General features: G+C 40.8%; 1 protein-coding gene across 2 annotated transcripts; it reads right to left on the bottom strand.

The window, feature by feature from the left end:
• Positions 1 to 3,280: 3,280 nt before the first annotated feature.
• Positions 3,281 to 22,295, bottom strand: LOC308304264 (V-type proton ATPase catalytic subunit A-like). Of its 2 annotated transcripts, none has more exons than XM_080748830.1 (15): positions 22,266 to 22,295; positions 18,778 to 18,877; positions 12,718 to 12,846; positions 12,041 to 12,255; positions 11,318 to 11,455; positions 10,918 to 11,069; positions 9,922 to 10,084; positions 9,368 to 9,476; positions 8,998 to 9,120; positions 8,152 to 8,266; positions 7,243 to 7,306; positions 6,911 to 7,114; positions 6,047 to 6,141; positions 5,293 to 5,464; positions 3,281 to 4,396 (listed from the first exon to the last, which is right to left on the bottom strand). In XM_080748830.1, the coding sequence occupies exons 1-15, from the start codon at positions 22,266 to 22,268 to the stop codon at positions 4,304 to 4,306; spliced, it is 1,875 nt and encodes a 624-aa protein (XP_080604956.1). In that variant the 5' UTR covers positions 22,269 to 22,295; the 3' UTR covers positions 3,281 to 4,303. The 2 variants fall into 2 exon arrangements, with proteins under 2 accessions (XP_080604956.1, XP_080604957.1); XM_080748831.1 differs by lacking the exon at positions 22,266 to 22,295 and adding an exon at positions 20,581 to 20,613.
• Positions 22,296 to 22,847: the final 552 nt, after the last annotated feature.

The following is a 22,847-nucleotide window of genomic DNA, read 5'->3' as shown; positions in this document are numbered from 1 at the left end:
TCCAACTGGTACTAGTGGCTCTTATGTCTTAAGACGTTATGGCTGAGAAGCCATCATGTCCATAATGTCCAGCTAATGTCCAGCTAGCTATACCATATGGAAGCTACTCAATCAATGAGAGGAGGAGAAGATGCTGCCCTCAGCCCAGCAGATTAGAGGGGCGTCCATTAGTCTTGATGGAGGCCGGAAGCGGAGCTTCAGAAACCCCCCTAATCTATTTTGGTCACATTAATGCACTCAGCAGCAGCAGAGAGTAAAAACTCAACATAAAGAATTGTTAAACCGTCCTCCTCAGCAGTCATATCCATAGGAGAAATGTAACCTGACCAAGCAGAAGCACAGTGTGAAATGCAGTGGTGTAAAGTAACTAACATTTTACTCAAGTATTGTAAGCCAAATTAAGTACACTTTTGAGGATTTGCTTTCTTTAATTTGCTGGGTTGTTTCAATAGCATACTTTTACTTCTCCTCCACTACATCTCAGAGGGAAATAATGTACTTTTTTACTCCACCTCAATTATTTGACGACTTATAGTTACCAGTTACTTTGTAGATTTTGATTAATATTACAAAACACAATAGCCACTTCAGCCCTATGCCTACAGTATATACTGTGTATTTCGGCCATTTGACAATAGCAGATCTACAAGCTCACACTGTCTTGTGAGCTTGTAAATCGTCTATTTTCAAAATATCTGTTTTTTATACATATTGAACTTGTGAAATGGGATATTCTGCACAATGAGTAATTATAACTTTTGGTACTTTTGGTTAAAGTACCAAAAGTAAAAATTAAAATGTAAAAAGTTAAAATGTACTTTAAACTTTTGGTACTTTAACTTAAGTATATTTTGATGCAGATACTTTCGCACTTTTACTCAAGTACATTGTGAATACGGGACTTCTATTTCTACATTGCAGTATTGATACTTTTATTTAAGTAAAACATGCGAGTACTTCTTCCATCACTGGTGAAATGTTCATGCAAGACAGTCCATCGTGTTAAACAAGTTTTAATTGTTTTTAAATGGTGTTATGTTGTGGAGAACAGCTGGGTTCTTTCCTATGGATGAAGACGTGGGTTTTACTCTCTAATTGCTCTCAGATTGTTTTATTTTGTTGGTTAAATATTACTCTTATTCCACAGAAATATCTGCAGTTCATATTGAAGTGCATGGCAGCAGAAAAGAAAAGAATAAAACCCAAACTGTACAACAACTGTAAGCATAGGAGCAAGTGTATATTTGAATTTCCCAGTTTTGTACCTGCCTCAAGAGGTTTGACATATACCATTCTACTATAACTTGATGTTTATGTTTATCTACAATTTGTTCTTATTTATATCTATTTTTATTCATTACATCTAGTAGTATTAATTGTATTAATATCATCTTGTTGACTACCAGTATGAGAAACACTGTGTAAACCCCTTGATTCTTCCAAGCAGATTGCAAGATCATGTCTTGATGCCGCCACTAGGTGGCACCAGATACTTGTCTAGAAGAGTTCAGGATGCTTTACCTACAAACATCACAAAGATGCACAAACTAATAATAAAAGACCCCTACTGTACCACAGCAGAATGGGCTTATTGAGCATCTGTGTGTGAGCTGTTGCCATTTAGCCAATAAACTGTCTGGTGGCAACTGGAGCAAAGCAGACAGGTTTCACTGGGTGGATTATGTTACTACAGTATGTTGTTGTTTGAACTTGAAGGTAAGAGAAGGAATGTTAAATTATGTAAAATGGAAGGCTTATTCGACCCTCTCTGCTTTCACCAATTGTGAATAGCAGTAATTAGTCACATCAGCGTGGCTTTGTGTTGAAAGGACAGCAGGCTCTGAGCTTGTGACTGGAAGATAAGAGCGATGGCTGGAAAGAATGTGTGTGGAGAAAGTGAATGAGTGACATTATGCTCCCCCCCCCCCCCCCCCCCCGCTCACCATAAGTGATGGAAGAAGTAGGCTTCTCAAATGTTAAAACAAGTAAAAGTAACAATAATGAAATGTAGAAATACTCTGTTCCAAGGAGAAGCCATATTCAAAATGAGAAATAGTACAAAAGTATTGCCATCAAAAATATAGGCTCTACTTAAAGTACCAAAAGTAAAAGTAGGCTACATGTGCAGAATGTCCCATTTCAAAAGTTCAAAATGCATAAAAAATCTTTTGAAAATAGACATCTACAAGCTCACAATATCTGCTATTTTCAAATGGCCAAATTAAAATGTATATAGGGCTACAATGTTTTTTTTTATTTTTTTATAATACAAAATAAATAGTAACAAGACTAGAGTAAAAGTATAATATTTGCCTCTGAGATGTAGTTGAGTAGAAGTAAAAGTATTGAAAATTGTAAATACTGAAGAAAGTAAAAACAAATACCTCAAAATTGTACTTAAGAACAGTACTTAAATACATGTACTTCAGTTACTTTACACCACTGACCATGTAACCTCCCAACTACTCCAGAGATGATCTTTACTGCCTGGTGAAAACAGCCCTCCACATTTAAATAGGCCCATGTCAACTATATATCAACTTGACTTTTATCATGTGTAGCTGCCGGGTTCATGCTTTGAGGAGGAGACAAGGTCAGAGGCTGGTGATTTACGGCCTTCCTCCACGGTTTGAACGGCACTATAAAGTCCTATGTAATCTACCACTATGCGGGACATTTGAATAGCATGACACGCATGCATGCATGTGTGCACACGCACCACAAAATCAAAGTTCAAACTTGATATTTTGCTTGTAGTATATACTGTTGCTGTTGGGCAGAACAATCTCATCTCCATACTCTAACATTTTGAGTTTAAAAAAATGTAATGTCCTACTTGATCATACTACAACATCACACAAAAGTTGAAGAATTTGAATCCTGAAAAATACGTTTCGGACATCGACAGAGACGATATTACGTAGGTCAGTGCATCGTTTAAAGAAAATTGCATTTGTGCCGGGCAATCTTTTCCATAAATCATTAGCTTCAGCCAACATGGGAAACATCATGTTAATGTAAATAAATCATCTCTTGGATTCTGCTATTTTTGATGTTTTAAACATGTATTTAACTGTAACCTGTGTCCTTTACAATACATGTAATCATTAATGGTTAGGTGACAGAAATTACTCTCAAGATGGCACATCGGAGGAGGATGACTGTTGAAAGTTACCTAGTATTTAAACCAAAATAAAAGGAAAATATATGAAACGTAATTTCTTTACCCATTCATTTATTTCGTATTCATACATCAATTGAAATGCATTTCTATACTTGATACAGTAACGGGTCATAAATATATAATAGTGTGATATCTTTGACAACAGAACTAACACTTCATTCACATCTTCACACACACTCACACACAGAACAAACCAACCCAATAACAAATTCAACAACAACAACAACAACAACATGAACATCAACAACAAAGTCACTATTGCGAGGTACTTCAGGAAGAGGAAGTCCATCCATCCTAGCTTCCTGATAAATTACAGCTAATTTAAACTCGGTCGTACGAAGAAGAATAAATTAGGCTTTTTAGACACGGAAAGAACTGCCTGTCCCTTTACCCTTGTGCCTGTTCCCATTTTTTAAATTAATTTATACAGATTGTTTTTACATCGGGGGAAGTACTGGAGTATGCTGCAAGTAGTTGATAACTGTTTGTGCGAGGGGTAGTGCGCAAGTTGATTGGGTCGGCCCATTTATTTTCACAACGACAATATGGATGGAAGTTACAAGTTCTACTTAAGTTGCGTGCCGAAAATGGCAGATATACAAGCTCATGATGCGCCACGATGCCCTGGCTTGCGAGTTTGTAGATCGGCTATTATCACCGTGCGACAGTGGCCGTGCAACTACATGTAAACGAGGCTTAACTGTCTGGTAACAAACTTGTTGCGTCTTGTAACTGAGCTGATCCACTTATATACTGTTAAGTGCTGATGCTGATGAAATGGACTTGATAACGGGCGTAGCTATATTGTCACAGGTCACATATACTACACTGTAGGACTTTCCAGCGCCTCGTAGAGGCAGACAAATAAAATGCTTACAATGAATGTAGGTGTACAGTACGGCCATGTGAACAACTGAACAACTTCGGAATGTTGAAAGTTGGAAGTAAGCACTCGAGGAATGAAAAAGAAAACAAAAAGAGATCCAATGGCCTTTGGTAAGACTTCTTCAAAGCAGTTTGGGGGCCACTGGGCTTGTTTTTGCACCACACCACACTGCACAGCACTGGGAGTAAGAGGGAGAGGATGGAGAGTTCAGTGATGATGAGGAGGTTCCTGCTTCATTCCTCCAGGGTTCGGAAGGCGTTCTGCATGTCTTCCAGGAGCTGGGCGTAGTCTGCTTTGATCTTGGCCTCGCCGTCCTTCACTGGGTCCTGAGAAGCATACGAATAAAACAAATTAATCCAAAGAAAATGGAAGTACAACAGATTCATTAACTCTCTTTACGCCCAACGAGCGCTCGTTTTAGTTTTTGCGTGTCCCCGGTGCCATAACGAGCGATCGTTCTTTTCCCCGCCAGAGCCTGTCTGAGCAGATGAGGGGTAGCGCGGTGTCTGCAGCAGAAGCCGCACCAGTTAACACTAGTCTGTTATCTTCAGCGCACATAAATAATAATGGCGGTGGGATCACTTCTCTGGTCGTTTTCTCAGCCTGGATCTACTTTCTCTATTTCTATGTTTGAAAACTGGAGCAAACCGAGGAGGGGGGTACTAGCTCCGTAATGGCTGTGCCCATACTGTTGTTTTTTTTTTTTCACGCATCGGTGAGCGATGCAGCTGTATTTTACACAAGACCGCGATTGGAAATAAGGGATGGCTATTTTTCTATAACATCGCAAAGGTAAGTTACTTTGATGGTGGTGAGCAGACTAACAATCTAAATGGCAGTAGAAGAGTTAAAACAAAACTAAAACAATGCACAAGATACTGTATAGTTCATGTTTACACAGCGGGAACGGCAGCATAGGTATATCAAAACAAGAGTGATCGTTGCTGGTGGATCTCTTATGCATGTTTAGAATCGGTCGTCTTCATTTCTTAACTCAAGCACAGAATGCACAAATCTGAGAAAATAAAAAAATATAATATATCTGCTAGTATTTCCCTCTACACCAAATCTCTTCGCTCAACAGTCGATCAACAAGCTTGTTGTGAGCTGGTAGATCTGCAGTTTTAGCCGAATGCTCGCCTCAGAATAGGAACGCTAGGGTTCGTTCATGTTGTTGAACATGTGAAATAAAAATAACTCTGTGAGGACGTGTGTGTGGCACCTTGAACTTCATGGAGCTGATCTTGTAGAGGATCTCTCCCATGTGCTCTCTGATCATGGACCAGGTGATCTTCTGGTCGCTCTGGGCCGTGCTCTCCACGGCGTGCCGGGCCATGTCGTAGAACGCGATCATGTTGGACAGGATGCCCACTGTCTTGTAGAACGGACAGAACCTGAGTGTGGAGAGGAGTAGAAAGGGTTAGGGTTAGGGTTAGTGTCAAAGCCTGGTAGTCAGCTGGATTAATGCTAAATAATTGTTTTAAAAAATGTATATTGCCAAGTCCTAATGTGTGATTTGTGAAACAGTGTTCAAAGGAGCAACTAGCGCCGTTTCCTAAACAATCAACCCATGTAAAATGAAGATGTTTTTAGATAATATTGTTCCTGCTGTTCTGCATAATGCCAACCAGGTAAAGAAATCAGATTGAGGCTTTAACCTTTGCTTTCATAAAACATGAGACCATTTGTTTTTTATGGAAGATACCTCTTAACATAATTGGTTGTTTGACCACTTCAAATGCTCTAATCAAAGCGTTGCTCTAGTCTGCAACGCATCGACAAAAGATTTTCACTGTGCAACATGGACATGGCTTCTATGGAATCCAAATGACTGAAATCAGTTGTGGCGATTGAGAACTTTAATCCATGCGAGTTTAAAAATAAGTAAAATAGTGTCAAGCCCATTAGTCAGCTGGACAAGGAATGGAAAAACGTCACATTAGTGGTTGGTTGGTGATGTTTGGTTGTTATTTTACCTGTCATAAGGGGTGTAACCGTTCTGTTGCAGGAAGTCGTCCTTAAGCAGCTTGGCGACCTCCAGTGTTATCTTGTCCGACTCAGCCAGAGATGCCTGTTTCCACCACAAACGGGATGAGACATTAGAGGGGAGGATAGACCATTTGTGGATGTTTTACTCATAAGCTTATCAATCAAAATATTTCATTTAAAAGATTCAATGGAAGTCTTTCAGCCATTTCAGCCAACAGGTGGAAGTAGCAGGCCTGTATTTGACTGTAGGGTTACATCATGGCAAAATTCAAAGGACCAGTGTTCCATTTTAACATTTTTGAGGCAGAAACGCCTAAAAAAAAGTAGCAGCTGGTTTTGAGCTTGTAGATCTGCTACTTTTGCCACTTTAGAATTTGAATCGTAAAAAGTAAACAGTTTTCCACCCGACATAGACGATATACATAGCTAAAATCTAAAACAACTTTCCCAGTTTTAATGGGTTAATGGGTTTAAAACCATTTAGGCCTAGAAGCAGATATACAAGCTCACAGCCTGCGAGCTTGTAGATCTGCTATTTTTGAAAAATTTTGATTTTTTTTTTTTCAAGTTTTTGAATATATATTTTTAAAAGCGAACATTTGCAACTCAAATATTAGCTTCTGTGGGTCCCTGGAACTAAACATTTTGAGATGGGGGTCCGTGGCCAAATACATGTAATTTTGGTTGTCCACTGACATGGAAAAGTTTGAGAACCACTGATTTAGAAGAAGGATTTAGAAGACATTTATAGAATCGGGTCAAAGATATTCAAAGACTTGTTTGCGATTTTTCAAAAATAGCAGATATGCCTTCAGGTCTAAATGGGTTTAAATGTTATCTTTCGTTCTCACCTTGCCGACGAGCTGCACGATCTCGGCCAGGTCCTCCTCTTCCTGAAGGATCTCCTTGGCCTTGGTGCGGAGAGGCACGAACTCGGGGAAGTGCTTGTCGTAGTACTCGTCCAGAGCGCGCGTGTACTTACTGTAGCTGATCAGCCAGTTGACAGAGGGGAAGTGCTTTCTCTGCGCCAGCTTCTTGTCCAAACCCCAGAACACCTACAAAAAGAAAAGGTGTGGAAAAAAACAATAAACTAATGGAAGTTATGAAACTAAAAGAAAACTATAACACTGCCGACATAAAAACGTGGTCAAACCCTGGCATTGGTCTAGAAATGAGAACATACCTGGACAATACCCAATGTGGCTGAAGTCACAGGGTCTGAGAAGTCTCCACCAGGGGGCGATACGCTGAAAAGAATTTACATTGTTGTTAAATTGGAGTGGGACAAGGAGAGGTGTAACAGTTCATCAATAGTTGCATAATATTCAACCATAAACTATGTTGACATGACATGGAACTAGGCATGTAACGATTTAGTGTAAATCAATTAAAATTGATTCAAACTGGTGTCAATTTAACATGATTTAATAAAAAATCACACCCGTGTGAACTGAGCGGTGGTTTACCCACCAACCCCCCCCCCCCCCCCTGGGGGGTGTGTGTGTGTGTGTGTGTGTGTGTGTGTGTGTGTGTGTGTGTGTGTGTGTGTGTGTGTGTGTTGATGCACAGGCCAGGCTAGACTCAACAGCACCTCTCTGGTCACCCAGGGTACTGAGGCTACATACACCAGAGGCTACAGACAGACAGACAGACAGACAGACAGACAGACACACACGCACGGATACACACACGGCCACGCTATGGAGACGGTGTGACCACCGCTCAAAAATGTATTGCGACGCAAATAGCCAAAAAATAAGGAAGTGCAGGATCTTTGTAAGAGAATTGATTAAAAAAATAGTTTTCAGTAATTTGCTACTGTATTAAAAAGAGGGTAAGCGTAAACAGCATTGTAAAAAAAAAAAGAAGAAAATACTAGATTGGAGTAAGAGAAATAATAAAGAATATATTTTGGTTTTGCCTGGAAATGTATTTTGACATGAAGAATCGTATCGTGAACCCACTATCGTGATTCGAATCGTATCGTGAGTTGAGTGGATCGTTAACATGCCTACATGGAACAGGAGCAGGCCTAGTAGTCACAGTAAAATATGGCAGAAATTTTTTATGTACAACACCGTGCACAACTCACGCTCCTACGATGCTGACGCTGCCCTCTCGCTCCGGGTTTCCGAGGCACTTGACACGTCCGGCACGCTCGTAGAAGGACGCCAGCCTGGCACCAAGATATGCAGGATAGCCACTGTCTGCACAACCACAGGACATACAGCAAGGATGCATTAAATACCACACAACGCTGTGACTGGCCTTAAGAATGACGATGCAAAAAGATTAGTCCACACAGTGGGTGATGCTCCAACGTTTAAAATGTATTGTTTCCCAATATTTGGAGTTTGACGAAGAGCCATAAAACGGTTGACACTAAGGTTTCAGAGGCACTTGCCCGTCGGGCGACTGTCGCCACTCAGCAGTTATCGATTGGATTTAACCTGTATTTAACCTGTACTTGCCCGAAAACTACATTTTCCATTATAACATGATTGTTAGAATTTGCACTTATTGAATTTGAACATTATTATGTTAAATCCAATTGATAACTGCAGAGTGAAAAAACAGAACGAGTGCGACAGCTGGTCGTAAAAAGGTGGCATTGTCCTTCATGAATAGGCTAACATTTAATGAAGATGGAATGCACTTGCCCGTCTGGCAAACTGAAAGCAAACTCCACTTGACTGAACGTTTTACTTACTTGCCAGTTTCCACGGGCAGTCGGTCAACCGTGTGTCAACCCCTGATCATCCTTTTAAAAGTAAACCAATACATTTTAAACTTTAAGGCATCACCCAGTTTGCAGACTTTATCCTTTTTGGATTCTGACCGGCACGTGGAACTTGTTGTGAGTGGATGTGCATGCTTAATTATTGCCTTGTTTCTAAGAATGAGGATGCACGTTCCCCCTGGAGCGAGAGGGACTCACCGGCGGGCATTTCAGCCAGTCGTCCAGAGATTTCCCTCAGAGCTTCAGCCCATCGGGAGGTGGAGTCGGCCATCATACTGACATTGTAGCCCATGTCTCTGAAGTACTCGGACAGTGTGATCCCTGCAGAGACAATTCAAAGTTGTGTTCAAACCTTGATTAGACACAGTGAGCCTATAGGTTCTGTCTTTGTAGTGCTCCCCCATCCAGTCATTATTACACTGGTCCGGGGCGCAGTCCGAAGAAAAGAGCATGGCCCTCTAAACTAAAGCTTGTTCAGTGGGAACAGAGATAAGGATGTGGTTGTGATGTGATGACTATACACACACCGAAATCATTTGTTGTTGTAGTTGCAGGCCTGTTTGTTTACCTGTGTAAATGGAGGCCTCTCGTGCAGCCACAGGCATGTTGGAGGTGTTGGCAACCAGAGCTGTTCTCTTCATGATGCTCTCTGTCTTACCGTCCACTTCCATAGTGAGCTGTTGGATGTGGATCACATTATTCATTAGTCTCGCGTAGCCAGAAAGCTATTCCACAATCTCTGAATGCCAACAAGAGTCTGGAACTATGCCTCCCTAAAGGAAGCCGTCATCTGTTCGTCATTTGCGTTCACGAAGGTTTTAAAATATCTTTAGATTTAATTTTTGAATTTCCACTTCTGATAAGCAGCAAGCTAGCTATATATGCTTAGATGATTTAGATTTATATTTAGGTCACATTTGTGTGACTGTAAAGACAAAACGGAAGTAGGAGGGAGGTGTCACATCGGCTTTATCCTCCGATCATTTTCAGAGCTTCCGTTGCTCCAGACAGTATAACGGAAGCTTCTGAAACATGTGGGAGGCAACCATCTGGCCACGCAAGACTACATATTCACAAACAGGGACATTTGTATCAAATCATAAATGTGTATAATATTGTTACCTCAGGGAAGTCCCTCAACACTTCAGACATCTCGTTTCCTCGCTCTCCACAGCCCACGTAGATGATGACATCACTGTTGGAGTACTTGGACAGAGACTGAGAGATCACCGTCTTTCCACAGCCAAAGGCGCCTGGTATAGCAGTGGTACCGCCCTGCACACAGCTATGGAATAATGGACACATTACTACTTTATCTTCCTGGTATAGCAGTGGTGCCCTGCACACAGCTATGGAATAATGGAAACATTACTACTTTATCCTCCTGGTATAGCAGTGGTGCCCTGCACACAGCTATGGAATAAGGGACACATTACTACTTTAGATTCCTGGTATTCCTGGTATTAAACATTTGTTTTAAAAATGTATGCCTCCTCCGGCTCTGGGGCATCATTAGCGACTTTAAGCAAATGCCGGCTACGGCAGATGACAACGGTAACCGGAAATGATCAGCGCTCGTTAGATAAACCTGCCGCCGTCGCAGCCGTCTCTACAACGCCAGAAGCTCCCTTTCCATGTAGCGTCTACAACGTCTGCTGCATAGACACGTCGCCATGGGAAGCAAAGAGTTCTGTAAAAGGGGTGGGACCCCGTCGCCGACAGCTGTTTGCTTAACGTTTTTGACCGCTACGGCGATAACGTCATAGCAGCCGTATTCCTGCCTCGTGTTGCGGTTGTAGAAACGGGCTCCTTAAATTGCCTATTATCTCGAGGGAAGGCAAGCTTCCGGATTCTAGGGGACCTTCGTTAGGCCAATCAGAGGCACTCGTTTGTTTTCTCGTGCCAATAAAGCTCCTATGAATTGAATTTTCGGAAAAAAAGTCGCTTTGAGTGGCAGCATGCCTTCCACACTTCCGCCTCCCCTGGGAATACAGGTCGCCCTAATGAACTGCAGCGACGAATGAGGCATCTTGGTTTTTATATGTATGGTGGTACCGCCCTTCACACAACTATGGAATGGAAACATGACTTCCAGGGTCTGAGTAAAAGATCACTCACGGGAACAGAGCATCCAGGACTCTTTGTCCGGTCAGCAGTGGATGGTTGGCGGGCAGCTTCTCTGTGACTGGCCGGATCTGTCGTACGGGCCACACCTGAATCATGGTGAACTTCTCCTTTATGCCTTCAAACTCTAGCTCCAGAACCACATCCTGGTGAATGAACACACACACACACACGCACACGCACAGTCGCACACACGTCAGAAAAGTAAGATGTAAGCTGATGAATGTGTTCCCACTCCTGAGTGGATACCTGAAAATCTACTTTCTGTTTACTAAAGAGCTGGAGAGATCCCTGTTACTGAACAAACACTCTATAGCAATGATTAGTAATAGAATATAGAGCTTTAACTTTTTCAACAAAAACCTTGTTGTTTCATCCTTGACGAGCCACTCACCGAGACGTCGTAGTGTCCGGGCGGGGCGAGGTAGGTGACGGTGCCTCTGTTGCGAGGCGGACACATCAGCTTGTGTTTGATCAGGGTGTTCTCCAACACCGTGCCATAGATGTCACCGCCTGTGATGTGACTGCCCACCTGGAGAGAGCAACGTAAAGCACAACGCAACACGCGGTCAGACTTAGCGGGGCAGCACACACTCACACTCCACCACATTGTGTTTGGCTAAATCTACACGTTACCATGTAAAGAAATGCTTTCTGAATTAGCAACAACATGGAAAAACTGGTTTTTCAACCAGTTTAGAAGACCAAAAATATATATATAATAATAATAATAAAAATGCGTTTTGAGCTTATGTAAGTTATGTAAAGGCCAGAACGCACCAATGCAACCAATCGCAAGTTGCTACAAAACAGTTTTAAGGCCTGTCCACAGCTCCACACCAATGCAACTCCTTGCAAATGCCATTGGAGATAATGGTTGCGAGTAGCTGCATTGGTGTGGACTGGGAGAGGGACAGATATTTGTCACATCTGCCCCAACCTTTTTCTTATTATTTACAAAGCCGAAATGCCAAACAGAAAATGTTATTTTTATCCACAATGTTCAACGACAGAAACACAATTTAATCGTTGATCGCAATTAATAATTTGAGCGACAATAAAATCGACAAGTAAAACATCATAATCTTGACAGCCCCCTAATGGTATGGTTTCTTACCCTGAGGCTCTGCCCCGGAGAGAACTCCCACTTGGTGTCTCTGTTGAGAGCACCAAAGTTGACTCCCCTGGGGATGTAGATGCTCTGCGTCACGTCGTTGATGTCCTTCAGCGGCCGCTGGATGCCGTCAAAGATGGAGCCCATGCAGCCTGGCCCCAGCTCCACCGAGAGGGGCTTCCCTGTCCGGAGGACCGGGTCGCCCACCGACACACCCGCTGCAGCACGCGTTCAGGAAAAAGAAAGAAAGAAAAGACCCCCATACAACAGCAGAGGACGAGGACAAAACGGGTGGCGTCTAAGTTAAAATGGGTAAGCATTTCGGTACAGCTGCACTTCTTGTACCATGTCAGGCAGACCAATGACTTTTGGCCTTGACAGCCCATACATCCAAACAGAAAAGTCCTATCTGATTGCATTAAACAACGTTAAACTCACTTTGCCACTCGATTTGACATTCACTTTATGCATGCGCATACCCTCTGTACAGGGTGTAATAATGGTCACTAACTATAGACCTACAGTTTGTTTATTTACTCTGCTTCCTAAAATAAAATATTGGCATTTTGGCTACCAGTGTGTGCGGCCACAATCTTGTCTCTTGAAGAGATAAGGACACTGTGGTGTGCGTAGCATTCTTGTGCACAGAGGTGGTTGTGTTTTTTTTGCATGAAGGATACAGGTCTCCTCGTAGACCTGGATGGTGGCCATGTCTCCCTCCAAGCGGATGATCTCCCCCACCAGCTCACAGTGGCCCACGCGCACCAGCTCGTACATGGCTGCTCCTGCCATCCTGGTGGCTGTCACCACTGGCCAGGGAATGGGGGTTAGACAGCACAAAGACAAGGATGAAATGATTAGAGACTTGTAGCATCTGAAGAAGAAAACATCAACCCAATTAGGCTTAGAATTATTGAATGCTTTAACCAGTGAAAAATAGCAGATATACAAGCTCACAGCGCGGCACCGAGTGACACGCTGCGAGCTTGTAGATCTACTATTTTTGAAAAAGTCGTGAAAATGTGTGAAAATCTTTGAATATATGTATTTTCAAAGCAAACGTTTGTAACTCAGATTTTGCTTCTGGGTGGTCCCTGGAACGAAATATTTTGAGAAGCGGGTCCGTGGCCAAATAAATATCATTTTGGGGGTCCTTCACATGAAAAGGTTTGAGAACCACTGACAGTAGTCTCTCAAGAACAGACTAACAGAGCTCAATTTAAGTGAAAAGGACCTTTTCTTTGACGATGGCCAGCCAGATTGCATAGAAACGCAGGTTTTAAAAAAAATCTTAGGATTCAAAAGACACTTATAGAATCGGGTCAAAATTCAAATTTTCACGATTTTTCAAAAATAGCAGATCTACAAGCCTGCAGCGCAGCACTCGGTGCCGCGCTGCGAGCTTGTAGATCTGCTATTTTTCAACAGTTAAAGCATAAAATAATGATACACAATAATGTGTACCCGTTCTAAATGGGTAAAAAAAAATATATATAACAGGGAATTAGGCCGTCTCTGCACACATTTAGTGCTATAGTGGGGTGCCTGGACACTCAGTCATTTCAAATCTGTGTTAAAGTTTATTTTTCACTTCCAATTTGTAGATTATGGTCTATAGAACAATTTTGGTTCGAGTGTCAAGACACCAGATTGAAGAAAAATATATTTTTTACCCTATTAACACAAATAACCAAAATCGGAATTAAGATTTTTTTTTTTACATGTCTTAATTTTCCCACAATTGCTTGTGCAATATATTTTTCTATTGCTATATCAAGTCAAAACTGTGTGAGGAATCAGCTGGAGTCAAATATTTGTTTTGAATATTCTGATATTTCACACAAATTAGACAATAACATGGTTATTACACTCAACATCAACAATACAGTTACATTTAACACCACTGGCTTTAACAACTACTAGAACAATATTTTAACAAAGAATAAACATTCTAATCTAATATACAGTCTGCTCTGGTCTAGCTAGTTCTAACAAGTACATTTGCAAAGACGTGTGCATTTCAATTTTGCCTTTATGCAACTGCACCGAGTGCAGGTTGGCATACAGGGACTTTTACAAGTGCACTTCACATCAAGCTTCAATATGTCCTTGGCGAGGGGCAGAGACTACTGGAAAGACTACTAGGATGATCTCCTTAAATACCATGCATCGCCACAAACCTGGGCATGACAACATGCAAGGGCATGGCTCTCTTCACTGGCTCAGACAGCACATCGTCTTTCAAATTCAAGGGTAAGCGATCCTGCTGCAAGATGATGCACAAAGTGCCATTCCTCATGGAGGAATTTGCAACCCTCGTCGACACTCCATATAAAGCATCTCCAAGGCTGAAAGAAGTGGCAACAAACTTTGTCTGTAGGCTGTACACTGACGACTCAAATGAGGGCAATGATGTTGATCGTGTCCGAATGGCACAATTCTTGCAAAAAAACAGGGACGTAGAGAGAATTCCCCCAACTAGGGATGCATTGGATCAACATCTGTATAGGAGCATCTTCCAAGCAAGCGTCTGGACGACAGCCCATATGTATGTATCTGCAATATGTGTATTGTAGTACTATGTAAATTTAACTAATGAATTAAATCATTCATTCATTCATTCAATCATTCATTCATTCATTGATTCATTCAGGTCCATGATGCCCATCCACAGTCCTACTGATTTTGGGTGGAAGGAAGAGGACGGCAAGCTGCTTCCCATTTGGACCACTTTGCCCCTCGCCAAGGACATATTGAAGCTTGATGTGAAGTGCACTTGTAAAAGTCTCTATATGCCAACCTGCACTCGGTGCAGTTGCATGAAGGCAAAATTGAAATGCACACGTCTTTGCAAATGTAGTTGTGAGAACTAGCTAGACCAGAGCAGACTGTATATTAGATTAGAATGTTTATTCTTTGTTAAAATATTGTTCTAGTAGTTGTTAAAGCCAATGGTGCTATATTGTGTTACAGTTAGAACAAATGTAACTGTATTGTTGATGTTGAGTGTAATAACCATGTTATTGTCTAATTTGTGTGAAATATCGGAATATTCAAAACAAATATTTGACTCCAGTTGATTCCTCACACAGTATTGACTTGATATAGCAATAGAAAATATATATTACACAGCAATTGTGTCAAAATTAAGACATGTACAAAAATCTTAATTCCGATTTTGGTTATTTTTGTTAATAGGGTAAAAAATATGTTTTTCTTCAATCTGGTGTCTTGACACTCGAACCAAATAGTGGGGCTGTTAAGCTCATTATATGGAAGATATTGTGCATTTTATGATAGAAGCATGAAACTTTCTACAGTGTTTCTATATACTATGAAGTTTATTTTCAGACGTGGAACCACTTCTGAATTGACCTCTGCGGCACCCGAAATCCAAGATGTCCGTCCAAAAAAGTGTTTTTACCTTTATAACTCCAAATGCATTTATTTTAAGACCCATAAATGTATTAAAGTTGAATATAAAATCAGGCATTGCGGACATTTTGGTACCAGGTACGTGTCTGTATCCATTTCAGTTCTTGAGATACAGCATATAGGTACACCTGAGTCTGTAAAAGTACCTCTATGTTGTATCTCAAAAACTGTAATAGATACAGACACATACTTGGTACCACAATATCCGCAATGCCCAACTTTATATTCACCTATAATATGTTTATGGGTCTTAAAACCAATGCTTTTGGAGTTATAAAGGAAAGAACACTTTTTTGGACGGACATCTTGGATTTCGGGGGCCGCCATCTTTGATTTTCACGTGGCTCGGCTTCTTAAATCAAAAAGTGATGTGTACCAATTTTCACGCTTGTATCACAGAGTGAACGATTGCTCTTTATTATTTCCTGTACTATGAGGCAAGACTCCTGATCAAGATCTAATTCTTCATTGTCAGTTTCTTCATTGTCAAATTAGTTTTTGTAACAAGCTGCACAGGCACATCCATATGCTCCACTTCAGTAAAGCCCTCTTTTATGACAGAGACAATGCCCTATACTGCACTGGTTTACACTTGCCTGTAAGTGGAAACCAGTGCACAAACTGTTCCAAGCATCTGGCCTGAAGAGGTTCTTAAGTTTAAAGCTGGGGGACCAACCTGCCTTCTACCATGTGCCAGCCACAATTCATTGGTGAGGGCTTTGGATACCCTTGTTGATAGTGGATCCTCACTGTATACTTAAAAGTGGTAAAATCAGATTTAGCTGCTATAATGTTGAGTGAATTTCCAAACGTATTACTGCTAACGTGGTAGTGAAATGAAAATGCAAGTAGCAAAGCAAATATTAGTTGATGCTGGCAAAAGTGATAATGAATAATTGTCTTTGGGTGTGATGGAGGATATGGCTGATTCTGTGTGTGCAGACATTCCTGGTTGTCAGGGGGCCAAAGCTGATATTGACTTGACCTAAGATAACACCTCCTGGTTGTATTCTCACTAATCAGTACTGACCATTTATTTAAAATTTGCTGCAATAATGTTGAGCAAAGTTGCATATGTAAATGTACTGCTAATGTGGTAATGTAATGAAAATGCAGGTAGCAACGCTAATATTAGTTGATGCTGGCAAGAGTAATGGTGAATATTATTTCAAGAGCATGATGCCCTGGTTTGCTGCTTATGATCACAGACATGAGACAGTTATAAACCGTTGGTCCATCACCTACAATGAAGGTGTTTGTGGAACCTTGGCAGAGGATACCAGATCATGTTTTGGACTGACACATGATGATGAAGACACCAAGAATCAAAAGATATCACATCTTCCAATAGGAGAATGTTTATGATCTAGTGTCTCTGACAACTGGTGATGTTGATTCAGAAGATACACTGAAGGACCTTGGAAATGCTGCAGTCTGGCAAGAAAATTATCATTTAATTTGTTGGGAACCAACTGATCACAAAGTATAAAGACTTCCACGAAAGACTTCCATGACAGCCTCTTCAAAAACATCCTCAAGCCTCTACAGTGCAGAGTGCTCTCACTGCCAGTTCACTATAGGAAAAAAGAAAGCCTGGAAATTGTTCCAGCCCTCAACTTCTCCATAACTTTGGTGAGGATGAAGTACCAAGTACAGCACTACAGCTACTATCTCATTGGCAGTTTGTATGCACACTCTATGACCCCAAATCAACAGCAAATCAATTCATGCAGTTTCTGTGGCCTGTTTTGAAAACTGAAAGCCAATATTGATATACACAGCCGCCAACAAGTGATGCCCTGACTCTGCACATCATGAGGACCGACTATCAACAAGGGTACCCAAAGCCCTCACCAATGAATTGTGGCTGGCACATGGTAGAAGGCAGGTTGGTCCCCCAGCTTTAAACTTAAGAACCTCTTCAGGCCAGATGCTTGGAACAGTTTGTGCACTGGTTTCCACTTACAGGCAAGTGTAAACCAGTGCAGTATAGGGCATTGTCTCTGTCATAAAAGAGGGCTTTACTGAAGTGGAGCATACGGATGTGCCTGTGCAGCTTGTTACAAAAACTAATTTGACAATGAAGAAACTGACAATGAAGAATTAGATCTTGATCAGGAGTCTTGCCTCATAGTACAGGAAATAATAAGAGTTCACTCGGTGATACAAGCGTGAAAATTGGTACACATCATCTTTGGAGGCCACTCTTTGATTTAAGAAGCCGAGCCACGTGAAAATCAAAGATGGCAGCCCCCAAAATCCAAGATGTCCGGTTTTAAGACCCATAAACATGTTATAGTTGAATATAAAGTTGGGCATTGCGGATATTTTGGTACCAAGTATGTGTCTGTATCTATTACAGTTTTTGAGATACAACATAGAGGTACTTTTACAGACTCAGGTGTACCTATATGCTGTATCTCAAGAACTGAAATGGATACGGACACGTACCTGGTACCAAAATGTCCGCAATGCCTGGTTTTATATTCAACTTTAATACATTTATGGGTCTTAAAATCAATGCATTTGGAGTTATAAAGGTAAAAACACTTTTTTGGACGGACATCTTGGATTTCGGGGCCGCAGAGGTCAATTCAGAAGTGGTTCCACGTCTGAAAATAAACTTCATAGTATATAGAAACACTGTAGAAAGTTTCATGCTTCTATCATAAAATGCACAATTGGTTTGGTTAACCGCCCCACTAAAAATTGTTCTATAGACCATAATCTACAAATTGGAAGTGAAAAATAAACTTTAACACAAATTGAAAATGAAAACAAAAAATTACATGTACAAGGAACCCCACTACTATGATGATACTAGGGGTACACATTGTTTTTTCAACCTCTTGGATTTATTTCTTACCTGCATATCGTTCGCTGTTGGGCACAAACCTGGTTTCTCCATGTTTCAGCTTTTTTTTTTTTTTTACATTAAGGCCTACTTTGTGCAGCAAAAGAGGTGAAAATAGCTGATCTAAAAGCTATTTTCATTTTGAAAGTTAAAGTGGTTCAGTCTGTCTGTAGGTTTTATAGTTACTAGCCAATGTTTAACAAGAGCTTGTGACTAAACAACTATACCGTCTGGATCGATTTTTTACTTTTCCTGAAAATAATGGTTTTGGCCATACAAGGTTTTCACCTGATGATATCAGATTCACTTTTTTGCCCCTAATCAATCCTAAAGTGTCCATTTGTCATTATGCACAATATGCAGAAATAATCTCTGTATTTAGACTAAATAAAAGTCTTCCCCCTGTGTGACTGTAACAAAAAGCCATGTTGTTGTTGGTTATGAACCATACCTGGACCAGACACTCCATGTACAAATCCAAACTGGCTTTCTCTGTCTTCATCCTGGATCTTAGGAAGTTTAGAGGTATCCATCTTGAAGGTAGGTGTATCCTGCAACATGCATTGAACAGTAACGTGTCAAAGAAACATCATTAGAGCCCACTCCAGCTACCACTGCTCCCCTTCCCCCTTGCCCTCCTTGTGGGCATCACTGGGTTGAGTTCAGCTGGGTCAAAGCTGATAAAAAAAAGCAGCTGGGTTGGGCTGCGATATCTGAATTTCCCCCGCGGGATAGTATAGGTATTCATTATCATTAGTAATCTGTGGGATAGGTGTTCTGTCCAAAATCGTGATCATCTGACCCGGAAATCTGACATGGTCGGGCTCTAAAAACAGACAACTGATTATCAGCACTGCACATCCAGACCATCTAAATGTGCTTGCTGTTTCTTTAGTTGCAATCACCAGGTGAAACTGGGAACACACTAAGAATACAATAAATGTCCTTTTCATAGTTATATTTACCTCTCCGACAGACAGAGCAGCGGACGCGTTTGAACCGAACAGGTATTTTAGGTTGAAATGTGTCCGTTGTTCCGTCTGTGGAGAGGTAAAATTGTGTGTTTTCTCGGTTTAGAACCTTGAGACTTTTGTTTAACCTGGAGTGTTGCAGGCGTTTCTGCTTTGCGGTGCTTTCTCTTAACACACAATGAACGCACAGCCTTTACTACAAAACTGGAGCTGTTCAGACTGCAACAGTAACATAGAGGTTTAGCCGGTTTTAAAAGACAGAGACCTGACATTAATGGTCGGACTTCGTAGTTATGATAAAATAATTTTAACCCATTTTAAGGGCACCTTCTGAGGCCTGACCTAAGTTTTCGGAAAAACTTCAAATATTATTCAAAAATTACAAAAACAAATGACATTGCTACATACTGTACCTTTACTGTACTACACAAAAATGTGTTCCTTTTCATATTGGTTTAATAAGATCTGTCAAAAAGAGCTGAGGATAGCTAAGCTTAATGCAGTGCTTCTCAAATGGGGTCTGACTGGGGACCCCCACCCCAGGGGTCCATGGGGGGGTTCCAATATCTCCCCAACTAAAGGAGGAACATAGTTTCACCACATAAACCCCCATTTTGTACTTCAGCTAGTTGCTGACATATCAAATTTCTAGATGTTTTTGAAAAATGTGGAATATTTTTAATATGTTTTAACACAAATCTCCTCTAATATAATGGTGGCAATTTCAGAGAGGGGTCTGCAGAGCCAAAATACATGCCAATTTGGGGGTCCTTGACTTCACGTTTGAGAACACTGTCTTATAACAAGACTATATCATGTATCAGAATGAATGAGCAGAACTGTGGGTGTCAATTAGCACCCAGAAGCAGTATGCTAGCTGTGGTGGTTGGTTAGCAAACCTTTGCTCAAGTTCAAGTTCATCCATGGAAGAAGAAAAACGTAACGTTCATAGTTTACCAACTGCAGATCCGTCAATGTTATTGATGGATAGATCAGCGGTACTGATCGATGTCTATGATCAATAGGAGAGGTTTCGTGTAGTGTGTGTAGGTGTAAAGCTGATTTGTATGGGCGCTAGCGTCTATGTGTCAGTCAGTCAGGCAGTCAGGTGACCACCAGCTATAGTGACTCAGTTTACATTTCAGTTTAGATGTTGCTGCTGAATCGTCAGTATAATAAGACACAGACGATCGTCGAATTAATGCGCGAGAGAACAGCAACGGTGAACGGCATTGTTATCTGATAAATGAGCTAGATAAATACATGATAATATTGATAATAACCTTGTGCTGCTTCTTGCTGTTGATCCAGGCTGTTTGTGAGACCGAGGAGGGGGATAAGAGATGATACAGTGTTGCCAGGTTTTACGATATTAGAGAGAGAAATAAGCAACCAGGTCTATGAAATCGGCTATTTGAAAATAGCAGGTCTACAAGCTCACAAAAAATACTTTTTTCTTTCTCTTCTTCTTAATAATAAAAAACAACATTAAAACAACACAAATCTTGTATGGAGGTCCCTGGCACAAAAATAATGTTTATGGAATAGTATGGAGATAATGTGGGGGGTTACCTTGATATGAAAATGTAACTACCGGTACACAAAAACAATCCAAAAAAACTGCTAACCGCAGCTACCAAAATAAACAGACAGTGGGCAGGCACTAGTGATATATGGGCAGTTTGGGCACATCGATGTATAGGCTATTTTGATCCGAAATGGCAAAAAATAAAATATTTGGAAAATGTTTTTAAGTAAAGTAAAGAACATGATTAGAACGTGCTTAAACATTCAACAATTAAGGTCTATCCAGTCATTTTGGGGCATAAACAGGAAGTTGAAGGATAAAATTAAAGGCCCATTCCCACTGGGCCAGATAACAGATAAAAAAAATCTCTTTCTCCAGATATTTTTCCATTCAAAGTGGATGGTAGATATAGATAAAAAAAAATATCTACCACAGATATTTGCCACAGATACTTTTATCTGTGGCAGCTATTTTTTTTAAATCTATATCTACCATCCACTTTGAATGGAAAAATATCTGGAGAAAGAGATTTTTTTTATCTGTTATCTGGCCCAGTGGGAATGGGCCTTAAGTCTGATAATGTAATGGTGTACCGTGCATGTTCACATCACTTCACATTACTTTTTCAGATAGGGGCCTATTGTGTTTTTAACATTTTGGACAAAATAGGCAATTTTACATTGAGGTGCCCAGATGCCCTTATATAGTGTTCACCTATAGACGGGTTTCTGGTCCACGTCACACTGATGGGTCGGTACCAAAATTAGCCAATAAATAGAAACCATGCAGCGCTCCCCAAAACAACAGGTTTGGGGATTGGTGGGAATTGATTACATGATACATTCAGCTGTGCATTTAGTCTCAATGTTTGTAAACAAGAAACCCGTCTATGCTGTATGCGACTTTACATAAATACAAGACCAAAGTAGCTTATAATAAGCAGACTTGGCAACACCGAGGAGGATCAGGGATGGGGCGGGGCTTCGACGTTAATCACCTGCCGTCTGTCACACGACTGTCACGACCACTCATGTGAGAAAACACCGCCATTGTGGCTCCAGCCCTGTGATCTGGCGTAGCGTGACCTCCGTCTGCTGGATGGAGCCAACATGGCGGACACAGAGCTACAGTTTCTCCATGAGTTTCTCTCACTCATTTCCAGACGTCGCATTTACCAGCAACTACAGAACAGCACTCTGGCAAGACCGCAAGAAGAACATGTAAAGATATGCAGGTGCCAGGTGGCAGTGCAAATGTCTAATTAAACGTTAATTAGACACACTTGGGGTAAACCCTACACACAATTATACAACCAACGTTATCGAATACGTTTATTTTAACGCATGTTTGATGAACTTAACCACTTATATTTATTTATAATATTTGAAATGGACTTTAAAATAATATTTTCCAAGATTAATTTAATCAAAATGAGCTCACCATAATGCTTCTCGTCCTTCTAGTTAAACTAAGGACACTGTGTGTGAAGTGAATGTCTGCCTAGTGCCTACAGCTGCATCCAACTTCAGGTAAGTTAAATTAAACAGTTTAATTTTGTACCTCTATAAAATATGACCAATTCAGACACTATAGTCTATTATAGCCACCTAACCAAGAGAACATACGCAGCTTTGTGCTGTAGCTAACACGTTTCCATGATACAATGCTCTTGTCTTGAACGTTGAACTTGAAGACAAGTAGGCCTACACAAACTGAAATGTTTACTTTATATTTGTATGCCTCCTGCAGTCATGTGTACCAACCCTGCCATCCAGTGGACGTGTGGTTGTTCTGCAAACGCAGTTACATAAAGACATAATGCAACACCACTTTACACTTAGATTTTAGAACTCTACCAAAATGGATGCTAAAGTTATGTGGATTAGGCTACTATATATCCTGATATGACAGTCATTTTTTTGTAAAAATAGAGAAAGAATGATGGCCAAAGTGAAGACCTGCTCATGTTGAAAAATGATAGATTGGACTTTTATTTTTCAGACGCCATATGATTTGACAGCA

Source organism: Nannobrachium achirus, assembly GCF_963921795.1.
Source record: "Nannobrachium achirus genome assembly, chromosome: 19".
Classification (NCBI taxonomy): domain Eukaryota; kingdom Metazoa; phylum Chordata; class Actinopteri; order Myctophiformes; family Myctophidae; genus Nannobrachium; species Nannobrachium achirus.
Note: the sequence above shows the minus strand (reverse complement) of the source record. Positions and strands in the feature narration are given on the sequence as shown.

Coding starts and splice junctions, on each gene's coding strand:
- LOC308304264 (XM_080748830.1), bottom strand. Junction 12,256..12,717: donor CCAGGTCTACGAGGAGACCT/GTATCCTTCATG, acceptor CGCGTGCTGCAG/CGGGTGTGTCGGTGGGCGAC. Junction 11,070..11,317: donor CCGGACACTACGACGTCTCG/GTGAGTGGCTCG, acceptor TTCATTCACCAG/GATGTGGTTCTGGAGCTAGA.